Source organism: Mya arenaria, chromosome 11 (genome assembly GCF_026914265.1).
Source record: "Mya arenaria isolate MELC-2E11 chromosome 11, ASM2691426v1".
In the NCBI taxonomy this organism is placed as follows: domain Eukaryota; kingdom Metazoa; phylum Mollusca; class Bivalvia; order Myida; family Myidae; genus Mya; species Mya arenaria.
In genome coordinates, this window is record NC_069132.1 from 64,617,196 (window position 1) to 64,637,115 (window position 19,920).

The window sequence follows — 19,920 nt, forward strand, 5'->3', positions numbered from 1 at the left end:
ATTATGTCAAGTTTAATCATTTTAAAACAAAAAATCAACAGTATGACAATTGTCAAAACTTTGTAGTATGTACTTTTAAGGTATATAGCATGGGAGAATTCTCCAATTTAATTTAATACGCCGAATAAACGAGTGATATACGTTTACATAATGAACAGGTTTTAACACTAAGTGGTAAACGATTTTAATATGTGTTTAACAAATATTGATAGTTTCCTAAAATCATTTTCATTCGTACTTGTAAAGAGGTTTAGGAATTTAACATAACTTAGTGTAACATAAAATACAGGTTTTATAAATGTTATTCTCAGATTTAAAAAATTCAGGGCATTCTATTATATAGTGGCATTCGTCACCTATCCTTCTATTGCAACGCGTGCATTTTCTATTCTCGTATGGGACATTACTCCATCGACCAGTTTCACATGGTAATTTGTGATTTCTCATTCGTAATTTTGCATAACTTTTTGTATTTATGTCATAGGTGTTATAAAGATATGTTTCCATTTCAAACTTTTCTTTAAATGTTTTATAAAATCGGTTACAGTTAGTAAATGTATGTGATAACCAAATTTCATACATTCCTGTTTTTATTAACAAAGTTTTAATATTATTTATCCAGATTAATTTATTTTGACTCCCGTTATTTTGAAGATCATCATAAAGACAATACATCGCAAAGTAGTTTGGTAGACAGTTTTATTTTCGAAGGTTGTACTAGGTGTGCCCAAAATTTAACCATCCGTGTTTCTATGTCAATTGTATAGGAAATACACCAGTCTCACCATACACCATACACATGCGTTTGGGGTTGAGGATCGAAGTAATAAAATGTGCTTCAAGAATTTAAGTTGTACTTTTTCCAATAACTCTAAATTTCCAAAACCCCATATTTCACATCCATAAAGAAGTATTGGTTTAACTAGCTTATCAAACAAGTCAATTTGCATATTTATTGGGAGGTATAATGATTTAGCTTTTTATCAGACAATACATTGCTTTTGTAGCTTGGTTTGCAATATGTTTTATGGCAGAAAGAAAAGATCCAGAACGACTTAAATATATTCCTAGATACTTGTAACCTTTCACAGTTTCTATGTCCATATGATCAAATTGGAAAGTGTGATTTGTCATTCTACCAGATGAGAATATTACAATCTTTGTTTTTATCAATATTTACTTTTAAATGCCATGTAAGACAGTAGTCATAATATGCATTTAAACAATCTTGTAAATCATTTGCAGTTTCACAGACAATTGCTGTGTCATCAGCATACAAAAGAATAAATATTTTCATATATGACAATAACTGATTTTCACCGATTTCGATGCCATTAAGCTCTTTAGTGTTAAAGAATTCGTGCTTTCTGACCGTACCCAGGCGGTATAAAGGCTATAGAATTTGAGTTATGGCACTCTCGTTGTTTCTGCCAATACATGTTTGCAATTACGATTTCACATTAACAAACAATGACCTGTATAGGATCATTGTTATACCCAAATTGGACATTACATCACATTAGACCGAAACAATATTTACGGTAATGTGTTGTGTACAGAATCATTAATTTATTAGATCGGACCTTTTGACAGGTACACGCGTTGTAACGCGGTTTTTTAATTCCGTGTTGTTATTAAGCCTCCAATTATAGAATAATGACCTCATAGATTAAAACACGAGCATGGACCGTCAGACTAGGCTTCATATATCATGCCAAACAAGACATATGAATTTTATACACAACAACACAGTTGTAGGTAAAATGTTTAAATTATTTTATTAATTTACCATGATACATCGATTATTCGAATACCGATTTGGCATTCGAATACCAAACGTTTGATTGAATATTCGAATATTCGTTTGCATACATGCCGTAAAGTATATTTACATTCTCCTAGTCCTTTGTTTAGATCTATAAAACTTCACGTTCATGTTGAATAACACGCACGGAGTTATGACGTCATTGTTTACTTCATTATTGTGCTCCGATTGGATAAGCGTGACGTCATTTAACCAATGATATACAACGTTACAAAAATCAGCTATTATTTTATACAAACGTATGTTGTTGGTTACACATCTTTAAGAACAATTACTCATTTGCATAAGTTACTGCTTATTTTGAATAGCAAGGAATATTTTTTGTTAACGTTAATATAAGTATTGATCGCATTGTTTTTCATGTGTTTATGCTGTATGAACGCAGTAGTAATAGCGAAATGACCATGAAGCGCGCTAGCGTGCCCTACTGCGTTCATATAGCATAAACGCAAGAAAAAAATGCGATCAATCCTTAAATGCAACATTAACACTCTAGTTCCTAAAGAAAATCATATTATCGTTATGAAAAGCAATTAGATCGTATAAAAGTTTAGAATGATAAGTGAAATGAGTACCTGTTTAGTGTTTAGAATTTACTGTTGTTATAGAAAAAAACCCACACGAACTGACGATTTACAGGATCGAAGTTTTAAAAAAGCTTATTTTTTATCCAAAGTATTGGACATACAAAAATAGTTCAACCAGTATTTATTGCAAATAACAACACACATGAGCGTGAAATGAGCATAAAGACAGAATGTATTCCAGTCGGACTTCATTAGAACATTTTTTTATATTAATATAGATAATCATATACTCTTAAAACACATATAGGAAGATGCAAACATTACATACTATGATTAAATAGAAAAATCGAATTATAAAATAATAATGTATAAATGTTATTATTATCGCACACATACACACACATCTATCATGTGTTATTCTTTTTCTTTGATTATGTCGACAACGCCAAACCCATATCACATATGTTAACGGGGGAATAAACGCACCCATTGCCTTAAACACACTAACAAAAAGCAGTTATATCACGCCTACAACATAAATGACGCAACGCCATTGTCCAGGACCCCATATTTTTTCCATATTGGGTCACCAAATTTATATCGTACCAAAATGGCGTCAATTTTTCGATTTCGATGACTAAATGAAACATTTAATCATGTAAACAGGTTGTCGACGTGATATATACGTTACGCGGTAAGTAGGTGATCCGATATGGGATATACGGGACGCAGGAGACCATATTCTATGGTTTCCTTTGCCCCGTATATCCCATATCGGGTCATCTACTAACCCCGTAACTTATAATATTTCCCGATAAGACTTCTGTCAGGAAGAAAATCAAATCAATCAAACAACGACCATGTATGTATACTGTGAAATCCTTAATGTTCGTGGGGCATTAATGTTCGTGGTTTTCGTGGGTTGGGTGATCCTCGAATTCAAGATCCCACGAAATATAAACCCTTTATTCACTTTTTCAATTGCCTTGTTACGTACATACTCTAGTATATTATTTACAGAGGTCGCAGTATACAGTGTTTAAACCTGTCTCACTGTAAAACTTACGATCATTATTCTCTTAATATATATTATAACTGCCTTTAACAAATAATGAACCAAATCAATTAAATGTGTTTTATGCAGCAAATGACAGTTATAAGCACGTGTTTAAACGTGTGCTGTTAATGAAAATCTCCAAGTTTACAAGATGTGCGTGATGAGTGTCTGTACTCGATTTTTTTATTTAATGAAATAATTAATCGATTACTAGTACATTGAAGGTTACTAAGCACCGAACGTGACAATATACGCACCTTTTCGGTGTTTTCACAGTTTGCAAAATTCTTAACTGGCATTCAATGGCTTCCCCTATCTGTATTTATGATCAGGGTACATCTTCTTTTATTACCTTTATTCCCAATTAAATCGATAAGTGACATGGGTATATGCACTAATTGGCATGTCGTACCACATTAGCGAGTGTCATAAACCGAGTGACGTAGAAGACGGAAATCACGGGCCAGCGCGTGGGCCAGCGCGTGGATATTATGCAGACGATCAAGGACGATCGCATCTTCGATTTTTTTTTTTCAAAAATGAAAATCCACGAATTCAAGTACCCACGAAATTGTTTTTTTTCGGCAAACCACGAAATTTCATGCACACGAACATTAATGATTTCACAGTATACCACAAAAAAGTAGGTCGGAAAATTCACACCAAGTTTCGTTTGCAAATGCAATCACGGCCTTCTACTTTCTGAGATACTTTCTGAGGTCCATATACATCCGAGGTTGTTTTCGATAAAACTGGCCGAGGAGCTCCGAATGTGAGTAAGAAAGTCTCCTTTCCATACGCCATTTGGGGTTTAATTTAGAAGTTGATTTACTAATTCAACACCTTTTGAAGCATATACATTAGTATCCACAGCTAGAGATTAAATATATTCACTTTATAGGATTTTCACAGCTGCAATTTAAACGATTTCTTGTTCTACTGTCCCATCTTTCATGACAACATAGTTACCCAACGTATGGTTTGATGATAACTAAGAATTAAATATAAGTTTAATTCACGTATCAATAAGGTGAATTGATGGTTATAGCCGTAACAACGGTTCCTATGTTGCTTTTGGATTTTTATCAGGATTTGTTCTTACTTCAAGTGGATCACAAGGTAGTTCATAATTAGATACTGCTTTGATAGATCCGATATTAACATATATAGACATTTTTATTAACTGTTTAATACGGATTGAATACAATAAAAACATATTTGATCGTTATAAGTTATCTTTCAGAAAGTCAAGTTTGTTATGCACTAATTAGCCCCGACAACAGACATGGCAAAATAAGCTGTTATAGAAAAGCTAAAACAAACCACATTCGACCAAAATGCAAATTTGTCAATTGTCTTACTGACCATAAACCAAGTTACAGTCGGCTCTTGACCATGGTTTATGCTGTTCACTGCTTTGTCGTCATCGATTAATTGATAATTGAATGCAACGCTGTTTTCCAGGTTCGTTTTCTCTACAACGGAAAGAGAAAGGGAACTCTTGTCGTCTGGAACATTTGGTTCAGGAGAAACATTGTTTTGTGATCGCCTTGAAAGAAAATTGACAACCTTTACCAATGGTCTGGGAACTTCTCCAGTTTTGTAGAATGCAATAATGCTGATTGCGGTTTCGATCACAATAAGTGCATCTTGCGCCATATTTAGTAGGAAAAAATAGCCAATGAGTGCAGAGTCTTTGGAATTTTTTGGGAGATTGGCTGCTACAATGGTCATAAACACGGCCACTGCTAGCAGAACTGTGACTGTAAACGTCATTCTCTCTCCGCTTTCGACGGGAAGGCAAAACACCAGCAGATTTAACAGCGTAATAAAAACAACAGGGAACACAAAATTGACGAGAAAAAACGCTGATCTGCGCTGAAGTCGAATATGCGCTGTTATGGACGAATAACCAGGTTGAGTGTCCGTTATTATCTCCGACTCTAAGAATTCCCACTGCCCGTTTTCCGAGAATAAGTCATTTTGCACGACGTCATTTTGCTTCCGCATTACTACCTCGTTCGGTTTAAAGCCCCAGGGTATGAACATAAATTCACAAACCTGTGTATCAAAAGGAAAATACTTCACGTTCATTGGGCAGTTCGAGCTGATACTTTCTCCTGGTGACCATGCTGCAACCCCGCTGAAATGAAACCTGACGGGCAACCAACTGGCATCTATCCCTATCGGCACAATTTCTCCGACGGCGCTCGTTAGAATTATCATTGGTTTCCAAACCATGTCTGACGGTATAGTGATGTCATTCAAACCTCCGTAATCAGCGGGATTCCACGTCATCCTCTTATCTGTCCACACAAAGGTTATGACCATTAGTATGGACAGTTTTTCTTTTGTTTCTTCAAAGTCTTCAATGGAGACCAAAAAGAAGGTCGCTTTTACCTCGACTGGTTGGCTTTGGTTCGCAGCGGGACGGACAGACAAGCTGTAACCTTGTAACAAATCTGATAAAAGTGTGGTGGTGTCGTTTATCGTTTGACCAGAACATAAGTTGATGTGTAGAGCCGACAGAAGAACGCATATAGCCAGCCAGCGGACCACCATATTTACCTGTCAGGAAACAATAAGAAGCATGTTCACACATTTCTTTTTACATTTTATACAATCAGTCATTTAGTGTTTGTACACTTCTTAACTACCAATGGGTCATTTGTTCACCATTATTCATTTTTCACCTATTAATATTCCATATAACGTTTGATCACAAACTATCTTTGTAGTACGCGGTTTCGGTCCTTCTGTATTTTATATTACGTGAGTTATTCGGTTTTTAAGTTCTTTATTAATGCATATCTTATTTCTACTTTATTCTTCATTATTTTAAGGCGATGCTGGTTCTAATGAGTCAAATATACATAACTTTGTAATCATTTATTAATGTTAGGAAAAGTGCTAGGTTATGGACATATAAACGAGTTTAAACCCACAGTAGACTCGTGTTCAAATTAAATAGACTTTCACCGTTTTTTGGCGGTAATCCCATCCGTTTATCAGGAAAGATTTATCGTTGCGTGAGCGGTCTGTTTGTGGTGTTTGTGAGTGTATGTATCTTCTTTAGTATCATTTTGGCCCTAACCTTCTGTCTGAAACAGGGTTCACATTTAAATGTTTGATAACATCCCCTGTCTCTCTTGTTTACATTGTATTATTGTAGGATGTGGCTTGAAATGATAGTGTAACGCAATTTTGATGTGGTTGTCTGTTTATGGTTGTTTGTATTTATTTATGTAGTATATATTCGCTTTTAGTGTTTGTTATGTGTATGTGGTGTTAAATGTTTGTGTCTCTAGGTCATTGTTGTTGTGGACCTTGCCTTAAGCCCCTACACAGGGCTGGATTTTGAATGTTCGACAACTGGACTTGTCATGATATTATTGAATGCTCTCCCTACGTTTATTCGCTATTTTATCTGACCTTACACGATCTCAACTGGATTTCCTTTTGGTAATTTCTTATTAGTATTATATTTATTGAAACATGGACATGCAGAATGGCGGCAGGCGACAAAATGAAAACAAGACACGTAAACACCGAAAAGACGCAAAATCTAGGTCGAAAACTTTTTACATTGCTAGTGCATGTGTTCGCTCTTGGTTTGTTCGCTTTTCACCATCAGCTGCAATGGTTCAAAAAATGATCCCTTGTCGTGTTTTAGTGCGTCAGTTTAATTGTTGTATTTTTTTTTCTTTTCCTACGCTTACGAATCCTATTTACAACATGAACATAATCCGCAAATACATTTATTAAATAACCAAACAACAATTAATTAAATACTCTTGCTTCCTATTCAATATTTATATGAACTCAATACAGAAACTAGCTCAGTAGACAAAAGTTTAAACATAAATCCCGTTTCATGGCATACGGTAAACGCCAAAGACATATATCACAAAAAATCACAAACAAGAAACATTGAACAACAGAACATAACTCAACAAACAACACAGTGCGTATATATACTTTATAAAAAGCTAGGTCTGATTACCAAGGATTGTTAGGTAAGCCTTGGAACGGTCAGTAAAATGTAAGTTAACTGGGGTTTTAAACCAGTTTGTGTGAATAAGCTCACTCTTATCCCAACAATCCTGAATAAAGTAAAAACGCAAAAGGTAAATCTTATTAAAGTATGCATCAACTGGAGAAAGCTTAATAATAAAACAAATGAAAGTAAACTAATAGGCAAACCACAAGTACTTCAATAATTAGGGATCCTAAATGTATCTGCAGACGGAGCAATACAATTAAGATTACCTAAAGCATTTTTATACGATACAGTTACTGTTTGAAACTATGAGCATCACACACAGTCTGTTGTAACAAATAAAAGGTTTAACATTGTGTGATCATAGAGTTTCATAATAAAAACATCATTTTACTAGAACTGGGGAAAAAATCATTAAAAATAAAACGAAACGTATTAGCTAAACCTTTCCTTCAAAGATTACGTTAGTACAACTTTAAAAGAAAGTGACACCAGGCCTTAGATATCTACCTGTCTCATTTATTGTCTTTTAATGTTGATCAGACAAGCTGAAATTCAGTTTTAAAATGTTTCAATGAATATTTTCATACCACCGACTTCATGGCTTTAATACAAAATATTATTCAAGAAAATTTACATTTTACTGACAGTTCAAAGGCGGTAGAGTTCTTGATAAACATCCTATTTTTATAAATTATATATTATGCAGGTTGTTGTAAGTGGAGTTTTGTTTAGTTATTCCGTGTTTCTGTTTTTTTATGTTTTTTTCTCTGTTTAATGGCATTGACTTTGACGTTTCAAATAATGCAGAACAAGTTAATACTGTTTCCTCTAAGCTTGGAACATAATGTTTAATGGCATTGACTTTGACGTTTCAAATAATGCAGAACAAGTTTATACTCTTTCCTCTAAGCATGGAACATTTTTTTATTGATATTGAACATTTTAAATCCCTTAACTAGTTACCAGATAATAAGAGAGTTAAACAAATCACCTTTAAAAAAATAAAATGATTAAGCCACTGATTGCATGGATGTGAATGTTGTTCACACCAATTCAATGCATTGTCATAGAACTATGTTTAGTGAAAATGGAGCTTTTTCTATCTCAAAGGCTTAAGGTATTGGACTGGAATATTTTTTATTACATACTGTTATTTGTAACGTCTAAAAGAAAATAGACGTCCTTGGTTAGGCTACGTTCCCATTTTTCTTTTTTCCGTAGCATGTTCAAACCCATAGATTGAATTAAAAGAAATGGTTAACAAGCATAAAACTATTTATGAATCATATGCAGATAATAAAATACTCACAATAACTTATACTACTCCAGTGAATACAGTATCTTCATCATGAAAGACATTTTGGCTGACGATTCAAATACTAGCTTTAAAAGGACTAGACACCTTAAAGTCCCCAAAGCGGCAAATGCATTTGTTCTTAAAAAAAGTCTAGAATTGTAAATACGAGCAAGTTTGAGGACGACAATGCACCATTTTACATTATTAAAAGTATATTTTGACGCTGTCTCAGCTGACTTTACCCGTTTACAATAGCGCATAATGGTTTCCCAGTTTATAGTGTGCATATGCAGCGTGTAAACGTGACATGTTTAGAACCGATACATAATTATACAGGTTTTAAGGTATAAGAGAAATCCAGTAAAATTCGAATTGGAAAAAATAGTCAAAAAATGCGAAAAAAACATGTGTATCATCTGGTGTCTAGCCCCTTTTAAGCTTTTAACACTAAAACAAACATGGATATGTACACTATGTATACAAGTATGTTTAGTATGTGTAGTAATATAATCAAGAACATATTTTTACCAGTTTTTCCAAACACATATTCACGCTAATCCGAGTTCACTATTAACTATAACCGTCCTGCAAGAGCTTTATTTTAGGTTTTTGTAATCAATGATTCATTATGATATGGACGCATTTACGAAGGTCTAATTAAAAGGATATAGAATTTCAGTAATGGCACTCTCGTTGTTTCTGTCCAGAAATGTTTGCAAAGTAATAACGATTTCACATTAACGAACAATGAATGTTTACCCCGATTTAGACACGTCCGTAACATTACAATAAAACTGGAACGTTATTTACGTTAATGAGTTGGGAAACTTAGCAAAGTAATGGTTATAGGTCATCCGTATAGCACAACAAAAATACATGGATTGGATTTATCGAAAATGCTATTTGGAGGAGTGTGTGGTCATTCGGAGCTCCTCGGCCATTTTTATCGAAAACAACCTCGGATGTATTTGGACGGTTTACATACTAAAAAAGTGGTACGTTTAAGTCCGCTGCAAGTAGATCGCGTAGTAATTTTATTAAAGGTTTAACGTTATGACTTAACTCTTGGGAAACTTAATTATGTTTGCCATAATACCCTTCACTGGCAATCAATTCAAACTTAGATCAATAAATACAACTCTCAAACACTACATTTAATTATTGATATACATGTAATTCAAAAATTTACGTACTACTTCAACTGATGTACCGGCATACATCCGAGGTTGTTTTCGATAAAAATGGCCGAGGAGTTCCGAATGGTGTGTAGTTTGTTTGTGGTGTTTGTGTATTTGAAGGTTGTACTTTATAAAAACTAAAAAAAAGCAAAATTAGCAAATACGAATACTCACTAAATGTTTGTGTTTTGTCGGCCATCTTGGACGCCATCTTGGATTTTTTTTAGCTTCGCATCGGACTTGAGCCAAACGATTAGCCATTCCATAAACTACATACCCTTGCGAACATTTTGGTGTATGAAACTCCTTGTTGGCAGGCAAGTTTCCCCTCTTAATATGCAAAAAATGTGATCTGATTTGCAGTACTATTATGTCTCTTATAAGTTCATTGTCGTATGGGCGCTTGTCATGTGCCTCTAAACAGGGCTTAGTTTTGAAATTTCGACTACTGGGCTTGTCCTGAAGGTTTTATTGTTTTTTTGGGCGACGCTTGTCATACCTATTTCCGTAACTCGCAACGCAGTTCTGATCGTAACTATTGGTCAAATCAACAATAAAATAGATGTTTACAATACCGTGAGTGTGACTACTCTTAAGAAGCTAGTTGAACCGAATGCCTGTGATATTGAAATGTTGCCGTGCTACAGGAAGTACACGTAACTTTGAAATGCGGGGAACAAATTTACTTGTTTACTAATAATGGCAGGACTCTTTTACCACATCTTGCTGGTTCTGGTTTGAAGCGAAACGGAATGTACTGACGCGCTGTTGCCTTGTAGTTAATTTGACAAAAGTGCATTGGTGTCATGTTGATTGACTGTCCAACACATTCGTTGGAGGGTAGAGCCTACATAAAACATGTAGCCATTCATTTATCCATAACATTTACCTGAACAAAATACCATACTTCGTTTTTAATGTGTAAATAGTTATATTAAAACAACGTAAACACATCATTATTCAATTCTGTTTTACAGCATGTAATAAATTTACTGCGTACCTGAATACACATGTTTTCATTAATACAAAAACATATCGGTTATTTAATATTCTAATCTAAATTATTAGAGAGCTTAATTTGACCCTTTATGATGTTAGTCAGAGTTCATTAATGGCAGCTTCGCTCCGTTCAATATATCATCCTTAATTGTCTGTTAACTTGCGAATGTCACTTTATATCATGTTTCATTTGTTAATTATTGTTTTATTAAGGTTTAACTCATTAGGATGTGTTATATTTACTACTCCTTAGTTAAGCAGCTATATATTGTCAATAGTACGACTGCCCATTGTTTGATTAAATCCGGAATTTACGGACATTATGTTTCATATTTCCGAAAATTACCAATGTCAGTACAGTACTTAACCCAAATGGGCTTTTTAGTTCGATGTCATGAACAGTAAAACACTCCATTTACTGTAATTTGTGAGGTCTGCGTTAGAACAAAACATATGATTTTGCAAACTCCATCGAAAAATAAATGCGTTATTATCTAAAGCGGAATTTTCTAATTTGGCCAGTGTATTTGTTTATATACTCGGATATTGAAAGAAATAGCTGATTGGATAAAGTATCTTAACGCCAATTAACAACCTTCTACCTTAAATCCACAATACTGATAGAATTGTTTGAAGTTATGTTCGCAATACCTTTCGAAAATAAACACAGATATTTACAGGTTGACAACTGTTGTTGCAATTGTGACAATGCCCATTATTTTTTATTGTGTGTATTATGTTATAGAACAACCGTTCCATTGTAATTTGTATGTGGCGCTGAGGTAAGGACATTGCCTAGAAAGTCAGAGGACCAGATATCGATCATGCTGCCGACGGGAACAAGTTGTTTTCTTTCATTGTTGTTTACTTCATTGTAAATATAATTATCTTTATTTCTAACCTTCGTCTTCAATAATCTTCAATAATGTTCTATACTTGATATTTTAGATATAAAAATTGGGTTTATAAGAACACTCAACAACCCCAATTATTGAATACCCTCGGTCATGTTAACCGTATTCATTCAGTGAAAACGATGGGTAAATGTCCTTCAGAGTAGTGTACTAAGTATACTATTTCAGCAATGACAACACGTAGAGTTTAAGAAAGGTTTTAAAAAGGACAGGGTGCTTCAGAAAAATGCCGCAGGAAATGGCCAGGGTGCTTAGGGGAAAAAAATGGCACATTGTATCGGGCTTTAGGGATAAAAACATTATGGATTTGACAGAAAGTGTTTAGAATGAAGTTTAATTAAAACGTTGTTAGGTTTCAAGTGCCAACTATGTAATGTTTGAATGCATTTATAATCTTCTTACAAGTTTTAATCAAAACAAAAGATGTCTTTAACAAGCTTAAGCATTAATATATATGAAGATAGTACGGTGCCTATGCTGGTCTAAATGAGGGCAGAGGGGTGCCACCAGAAAGGAAAGGGTGCAACATCCTTCAATATCTCTTTAGCTAAAAAATGCAGAGCTTTTCAGATGGGTCGTTTTCCCGCGGTGAGGACAAACATGTGGTCAGTTAATGTATGTAGAAACTATTTTTAGAAAATCTGTCAGTTTATGATGTTGAAACTATATTTAGATTATCGGAAATTGTCTGTTTTAAGAATGGGAATATGATTGTGCTTTTTCAAGTTTTATTGATAAATAAATGTTATTTATGTGTTACGTAAATATCTGTGTAGAAATAATTCTAGTGCTGTTATGAAGGCTTCGCACACTTTAGATGTTTTACAGGTTAAATCCAAACTAAACGTATGAATGACTCAATGTCGTATCAGGGCATGTGTGTTAGAATAAATTGAAAGCCTTATGTACAAAACAATGGCAAGAATACACCGGAACGAAGCTACTACGCAGAAAAATGAAAACATCTTATTCACCTACAAATCATAGAATGAATAGTATTTTGTATAGCAGGCAAATCATAGTATTTGAAGCATTAGCAACGCGAAACCCGAGAAACAACCATTTGACTTTCAGACAATCATTTTTCTTTCTTATCTCATAAAAGGGTAATATCAAAAATACACCATTACAAATAAGCGTGCTTCAGAGTCACACCAGGTTATAATAACAAACCATGCAGGCGATGGGACACTTACGGTTGGTAATACATCTTGGGCTAAACTCAGAGTGGATATCAGTATGTTAACTGCCTACCAGAGCCTCCATTTTTTTACCCATTAATCTTGTAAATATAACGATCTAAAAATAGTTATGTCCTGCTAAAAATAAAACGCCAGGATACAGAAATACAGCGCGGAAATAGCCGAACAAGCAAGAACTCATTCTCGGAACGCAATACAACTAATCTATTTTTATGATTTTGACGTCATTCTGCTAAACATAGAGCGCATTGAGACAAAAAAATGGGTTAAAACGACATGAATAGAAGTAGTTCATTGGAGTTTGCGGTCTTAAGACTACATGCGCGCATGCGCAGATAGTCTAAAAATCAAATGCTGTTGCTTCGGTTGACTGATTTGTTTATGTGAAAGTAAATTTCGGAATTATCACAAATAAACAGTATTTATAAATAGTTTGATATGCCATCGCTTTACAATTTCGAAAGCAATCGAAATGTTAAACACAACACTAAATAATGAACACGTTTTTAATTTCATTTCTATCATTTTTTAACAGCACATCTATCAAAACAAAACAACAATGCACAATCTAGCATGAAAACCGGGACTATTAAATGAGTAATACAGACTCAAATGTTTGCTTACGTCATATTTTCAACAACAGCATTTTCTGAATGTTTTTTTTTCACTTTTCTATAAAACATCTTAATATCACCGGTGTTTCCGCTCGGCTTCATAATGCCCATTATTGTGGAAAATAGTCCAAGTGAAAATAACAAAGAAAACCCGATTGAACAAAACAAAAAATATTCCGAAGCGAACGATGAACTGGATTTGAGCAAAGAACATAATACGCTGGCTCCAAGCGTTGTGCAAGCGCCTGAAAAACGGAAATGCCCATGACTTCGAGCATGTCTTGAACACGTGACTTCCGGTCTGCTTTTTGTGACGTGTGGTATCCTTCCGCAAGATGTACGACATAATCAACAGTCAAACCAACAACCATACACATATTCAAGGATTCGAGAATCTGAAAAAATAGAATTTAATAAGGAATGTATAAAGATACGCCATATTCAAACATGGCATCTACCGATTACCGACCATTTATATTTTTGCCGATTCGAAAAAAAAACCGTCAAGCAAAATGGATCAAGCTGTAACATGAAATGTTGTACCTGTTGTGATTTTGCAACAATAGCTAAAACAGTATCGTAAAAATTCTTTATCCAGCAAATCGAGTCAGTAGTGTTCATACGTTTGGTATAAATTACCAGCATTTGAAATAAAGGATATACCCATTCAAACTTACAACTAGTTTCCAGCCTATCAGCGGAATTATGCCAATAACGCATATTGTACTGCAACACATGGAAAACGTGGCACAGACACCGATGACGATATTCTGCGTCGCTTTCGTCAAAATTGGAAGCGCAAGAACGATTCCAAAAACGATTCCAAATATGGCGTTATCCGATATTGTCTGTAAACGAAAAATATACCAGATTAATGCAATCGTTTTATTTTTTTAAATGTATACTTTGTGACTTAAATTCAGATTTAAAAAAAGAAAAGTGTATTGCTCTTAAAATGTATTGCCCTTTGTGTCTGTTATCTTCAATCATATCTCAGATACATGAATCTCTGACCAATATTCCTCTGTCAAAGCATAACCACGTCATCCTTTTTTCATACAGCCCTAATTGGCAAACCAACCCATTGCAAAACATTTCAGAGCATTTGACAGAGTTGACAATATTGGCTTTTTGTCAACCTTGTCAAAATGATGTGGGATGCTTTGTCCACCCTGTCAAAAAGGCATGGGATGTTTTTTCGATGGTATATTTGGTCTAAAATCCCCTTAATCTCCATAGGATCAAGAATAGAACCTACACACAATGATAAATTTGTACGACAGGAGTGTATTAAGTCAAATATATTCAACTTATGTACAAATTGGGAATGTCAGAATAAATACTAGTTTATCAAATATGCATTCTTAAAGGGACTGTACACCAGATTGGCACCAAAAAAAGCATTTTTCTATAACGAATTTCAGGACAAGTATATTTTTTTTAATCTTTCATATCATAATTGTAAAGAAATACCAAAATGAAAAAAAATCGATTTGAAGAACGGGTTCGAACCGGTGTCGGCAAAATTGCAGTCCAGTGTTTTATCCACTATGCTACGAAGGCTTACCCTATTTAGTTGGAATATTTAAGCTATATACGTAACCTGGTAATATCATGTGATAACATCGAATAGCCAATCACGCATAAGGAATGAATTCTTCTAGGTAGAAATACCTAGTAATCTTTTTTGATGGAAAAATACAGAAAAAATGCGAAAAATAAATTAATTGTAATATATGTGGTACTTCAGTTAGTAAGTTTCAATGCATTGTACACATCGATACCAAGTTTATGTCAGTTTTCGCCAATTTCCTTTTTTTTCGCTTTTTCATCATATGGAGTACAGAGGAAGGAATGCCAGTATATTATAAGTATTATATATACAATATACCTTCTGCACAGATAGGGAATGCCAGTAATATTTCGTGAGTTGAAATCCATTTTGTAAACCGGGAGGCATATTCTTCATCTGTTAAAATACAAAATGAAAACGCCAAAGTTAATTTAAAAATCTAACAACTGAACTAAACGTTCAATCAGGTTTATAGCTGCTAGTATCGACGAGTGTGAGGTTATGTCCACCTAACCTTGCTTAAACCCCATTGAACTCCTTTTTCGATGACCATTCCAAGGCGATGACCCGAACATTTATATACACATATGCATATATGTTAATGCATTTGTTAGTCTGTATTGTTTTGTTCGTTCGTTCGTTCGTTGGTTGGATGTCCCTCGGTCACGGTCTGTTTGGTCTTAAACAGAGTCTTTGCTAGATATTTTGCTACTGGGCTTAGTAAGCTAGATAGATGGATTCATTCCAACATAACGTTTACAATTTACATGGACATTTAAAATGAAAACAAAACAGTTGTAAAACAATATACATGAATAAATAAAAGGGATATTATCAATATTATATGTTAAGGATTTCACAAAAAGGCGTTCAAACAAAACTCTTAGTTCCACTATTGTCCTTTAGATATTGTGTTGTGTGACAAAGTAATACTTAAACATTATACTAAATTATCACGGTATGGTTATAAAGGTTTCACATTGAGCCACATAAATATATCTAAATAAATAACTAGCTAAATTAATAACAAATATCTAGCGTAGACAATAATAAAAAACTATAATATAAAAACTATATATCAGAGATATTTGGAAATTAAACAAAATAGTCAGTACAATCTCATATTAAAATTGATTTGATAAAATATATGCATATCGTATGTAGTTGAAACATCTATCTATATGAATGACATGACATGAACTATTTGAAACATCATAAAATGCGATTTAGAAAAAAGCAAATACAATTATAATAAATCGAACGTAAGAGGAGCTGCTTGACCTTGCATTTAAAGGAGGAAATAGTTTTGGCTCCATCCATTAAAGCCAAAACAAACAGATTCATAAACCTTTTACCTTAGGAATAGCATACCTATTACATTCAATCTTAGTTTAAATTGATTGCCAGTGAAGTGTATTATTGCAAGCATATTTAAGATTTCCAAGAGTAAAGTCATTAATTTTAACTGCTAAAATAAATTTCTACGCGATCTACTTGCAACTTAAAAATACCGATTTCTGAGTATGTTTTCGATAAAAATGGTCGAGGAGCTCCGACTGATTAGATAACTTACCTCTTCTTTAATGCTTCCCATCGTTCCATGACTGGCTTTCCCTCAACATAACCGGAGGAGAAACGTCCCAATGTCAAGTTTACTTGTATGCCGAGGTAAACAATACGGTTTCAATAGAAGACACCTACAGGAAACAAACTTAATCTACTAAGAGTGTGGCGGTATGGACATTGCTTATCATCACCCACAAACAATAAGTTATATCTCACGTCATCCTTATTTAATCACCAGGAAATCTTTCTCAAAACACAGCAATTGATTTATTGACAAATTGGGCTTTGCAATAGTAAAACAAAACTTAATGCCGCTCAAATGATTAAACGTCGTTAACGGTATTGCAAGATATCAGCAATTGCAAGATTATAAAAACTGTCTTATTACAGGAAACATTTAATTAGTAAGTATTTACTTCTTTTACTTGGTTTATACTCTTTCAATACTTTAAATACGCAACATATATACATTATTGTTAAAAAACCCAAACATGTTGAGCCCATTTTATTGTGTGTGAAAAATTTTCTCATTCACAAAAAAATGACAACTTTGCTGCTGAATATTGAATATTTTTGGAAGTTTAAGTATTTCCTTTTTTAAGTAGTTCAGTGTTCTTGGTAACTTACTAAAGTCTGTCTTCATGGGCGTTGAATAAGGACTCACGCCTTCCCAAATCAAGCTCTGGTAGCGGTCGAACGTCGTCTTGTTTTTAAAGGTGAAGCGGTCGTTCAGCCAGTACGAGATTATAAGTATCTTCCATGGCCGAGAGTGTAAGATAGGTTCATTCCGACCCGAGCGTAGGGTGTTTTGCGGAAACGAGGTTTACCGAGTTTCCGCAAAACACCCTGCGCGAGGGTCGGGATGAACCTATCTTACACGAGCGGCTATGGTAGATGCTTTTTCTCCCATCTCAGTTAAACAAAATTAAGTAAAAGTGTATTTTTTTGCTAGAACTCTTTTGTACTTAGTGAAAATAATTGCGTACGGATATGCGATAATTCGTGGTTGTCATGGATATTCGCGCAGTGATTCAGAGTATGTAAATGGTCTGATCGGTCTTTAAATAGTTCTAAGAAGAGTGAAGCATTATTTCTTGAAAGGTGCGTGAAAACTGTTTTCTAGTGACATTTGAAGCGAGAAATAATTAACTAGCGTTCTAAATATTGCCACAAGACATGGTTTCCATGATGCGCTACAGACGACAGTCTTCAACAAGGGAGGTAATGACACTGTGGTGACCATTAAAAGAAGTTTCATACGGGCATTTTATCTTCACCCGTGGGCAAGATAAGAATTTCTAGCATGGTTAAATTAATGGATGTACTTATCTGAGGTGGAAGAAAGGGATCTGTCAAAAAGGTATAAATATTTTAAAGCATTATATTTCGCAAAATACGCTTATTAGATAACTCTTGCTATCTAGTTAAAAGTATTGACTAAATGTTTGACAAATTTATTCATCCTGAAAGAGGTATATTTTTAATCATAATGTTAGTTAATCGAACATACTAGTAGTCGGAAAAGTTTACCATGAATGTAAAACATCTTCAAACATTTCATATGTGTGCATGCTATATAGCAACAAAATAAACGGACATTGTCTTAATATATATGTAAACAATACTTATTTAACACATTGCACATGTTTTTACCTCTAGTATATTCGGAAATGATGCATTTAACTTGAGCGTTTTGTAAGTCAGGCTACGGGCTTGCATAAATGCGATGGCTTTTCTGTAAGACCAGGGCACAATCGAGCTACAAGAAATTGGTATCAACACAATTTGAACTATTGGTGTTCACAAGAAGAAATAATATTGAAAAAATGTCACTGAAATAAACATGTTTTATCTTATTTTATGCTTAGTACATTGGATGTTCGTGGCTTTTGCTTAATCGGAGTAAACCAATTGAATTCTGAATCACGCGCAACATTTACAGTCTGTCAACATTACTTACCTCCACCGTTAGCGATCGAGCGATTTCAACGTGGACATTACTACCAAGGGATTGGCTCATACACCCGCAAAGGAGTCATACAGTTTGCATTGTTTTTACATAAACGGCTAATTTAACCGTAGCCTTACACTCTTTCATATCCGAAAACTTACTATTTCAAACTGCGTTTGGATAAAAAACACATTATGATCGTGCTCTTATAAACGGACTGACGCGTACCTATTACTAAGAACCAGGTCACTTCTGTTGTGATTGGTTATGAACTCCTTTCTACGTCCATTCGCACTGTACCACTGTCCCTGGCATGTACAGAAGTTGTCAGTTCCTTGCAGAAGTGAAGGCACCTAGTACTGGTTCACCGCCCAGGATAGGGGTGTGGTGGTTGAACTGTCACTCTGGGACCCTTCAATGTTCTCACGCCGGGACCCGGAGTATAAACTACTAACACCACCACCTATTACTAAGTTCACTTGCTAACAGTACTATGGTTAAGGTCAATAACATGAACAGGGAGTGAGTCAACAACCGTGTCAAAACGTATGCAACGGATAAATTGTAAACTTACAAGGAAACATGTGTTCCAGTGACGTCGTGTTTCAGTGACCGTTCAAAGACAATTATCTAATCATTTGTTGATACAGCTTTTAATGTGTTTGTGGTCTGTTTGTGGTGGTTGTGCGTTTGTGTCGCTTGGGCACTCACCTTATGCATTGAAGACGTGCCTAACAATCCTTGGTAAACATACCTAGTTTTTATATATTATATATGCACTGTGTTGATTGTGGAGTTTTGTGCTGTTGTTCCATGTTTCTTGTTTGTGATTTTTTTGTTTTTGTGTTCTATGTCTATTGCGTTTACCCTGTGCTATTAAACAAGGTTTATGTGTAACCTTTTGGCTACTGAGCTTGTTTCTGTAGTTTTTCACATATATATTGAGTTCATGGAACACTCGATGTGAGCGATTGGCATAATGCCGAACCACCCTGATATAAACATCTGTCAAACTAATTGAGACATTTAATACGCCTGGATAAACACATGCAAATGGACTTTAATCAATATATTATTTTGATAACCGTGTTCGTTACACTGTAAAACAACCCACACACTTCCATAAACTAAATTGAAAAGCAAATATAAACCACAAACGTTAATTTCAAACTCCATATCAGAATAGCATACACCAATCATAACACTATAGTTTT

The 19,920-nt window shown here is 34.5% G+C and overlaps 1 protein-coding gene and 1 pseudogene across 1 annotated transcript; both read right to left on the reverse strand.

Annotated features, from left to right (window-relative positions):
• Positions 1 to 4,672: 4,672 nt before the first annotated feature.
• Positions 4,673 to 5,971, reverse strand: LOC128208690 (acetylcholine receptor subunit delta-like). The gene has a single exon (XM_052912237.1). It carries the CDS (start codon positions 5,969 to 5,971, stop codon positions 4,673 to 4,675), a length of 1,299 nt encoding a protein of 432 aa, XP_052768197.1.
• A 7,552-nt stretch (positions 5,972 to 13,523) lies between these two features.
• LOC128208691 (protein dispatched homolog 1-like) lies at positions 13,524 to 19,426 on the reverse strand (annotated as a pseudogene).
• Between the last annotated feature and the right edge of the window lie 494 nt (positions 19,427 to 19,920).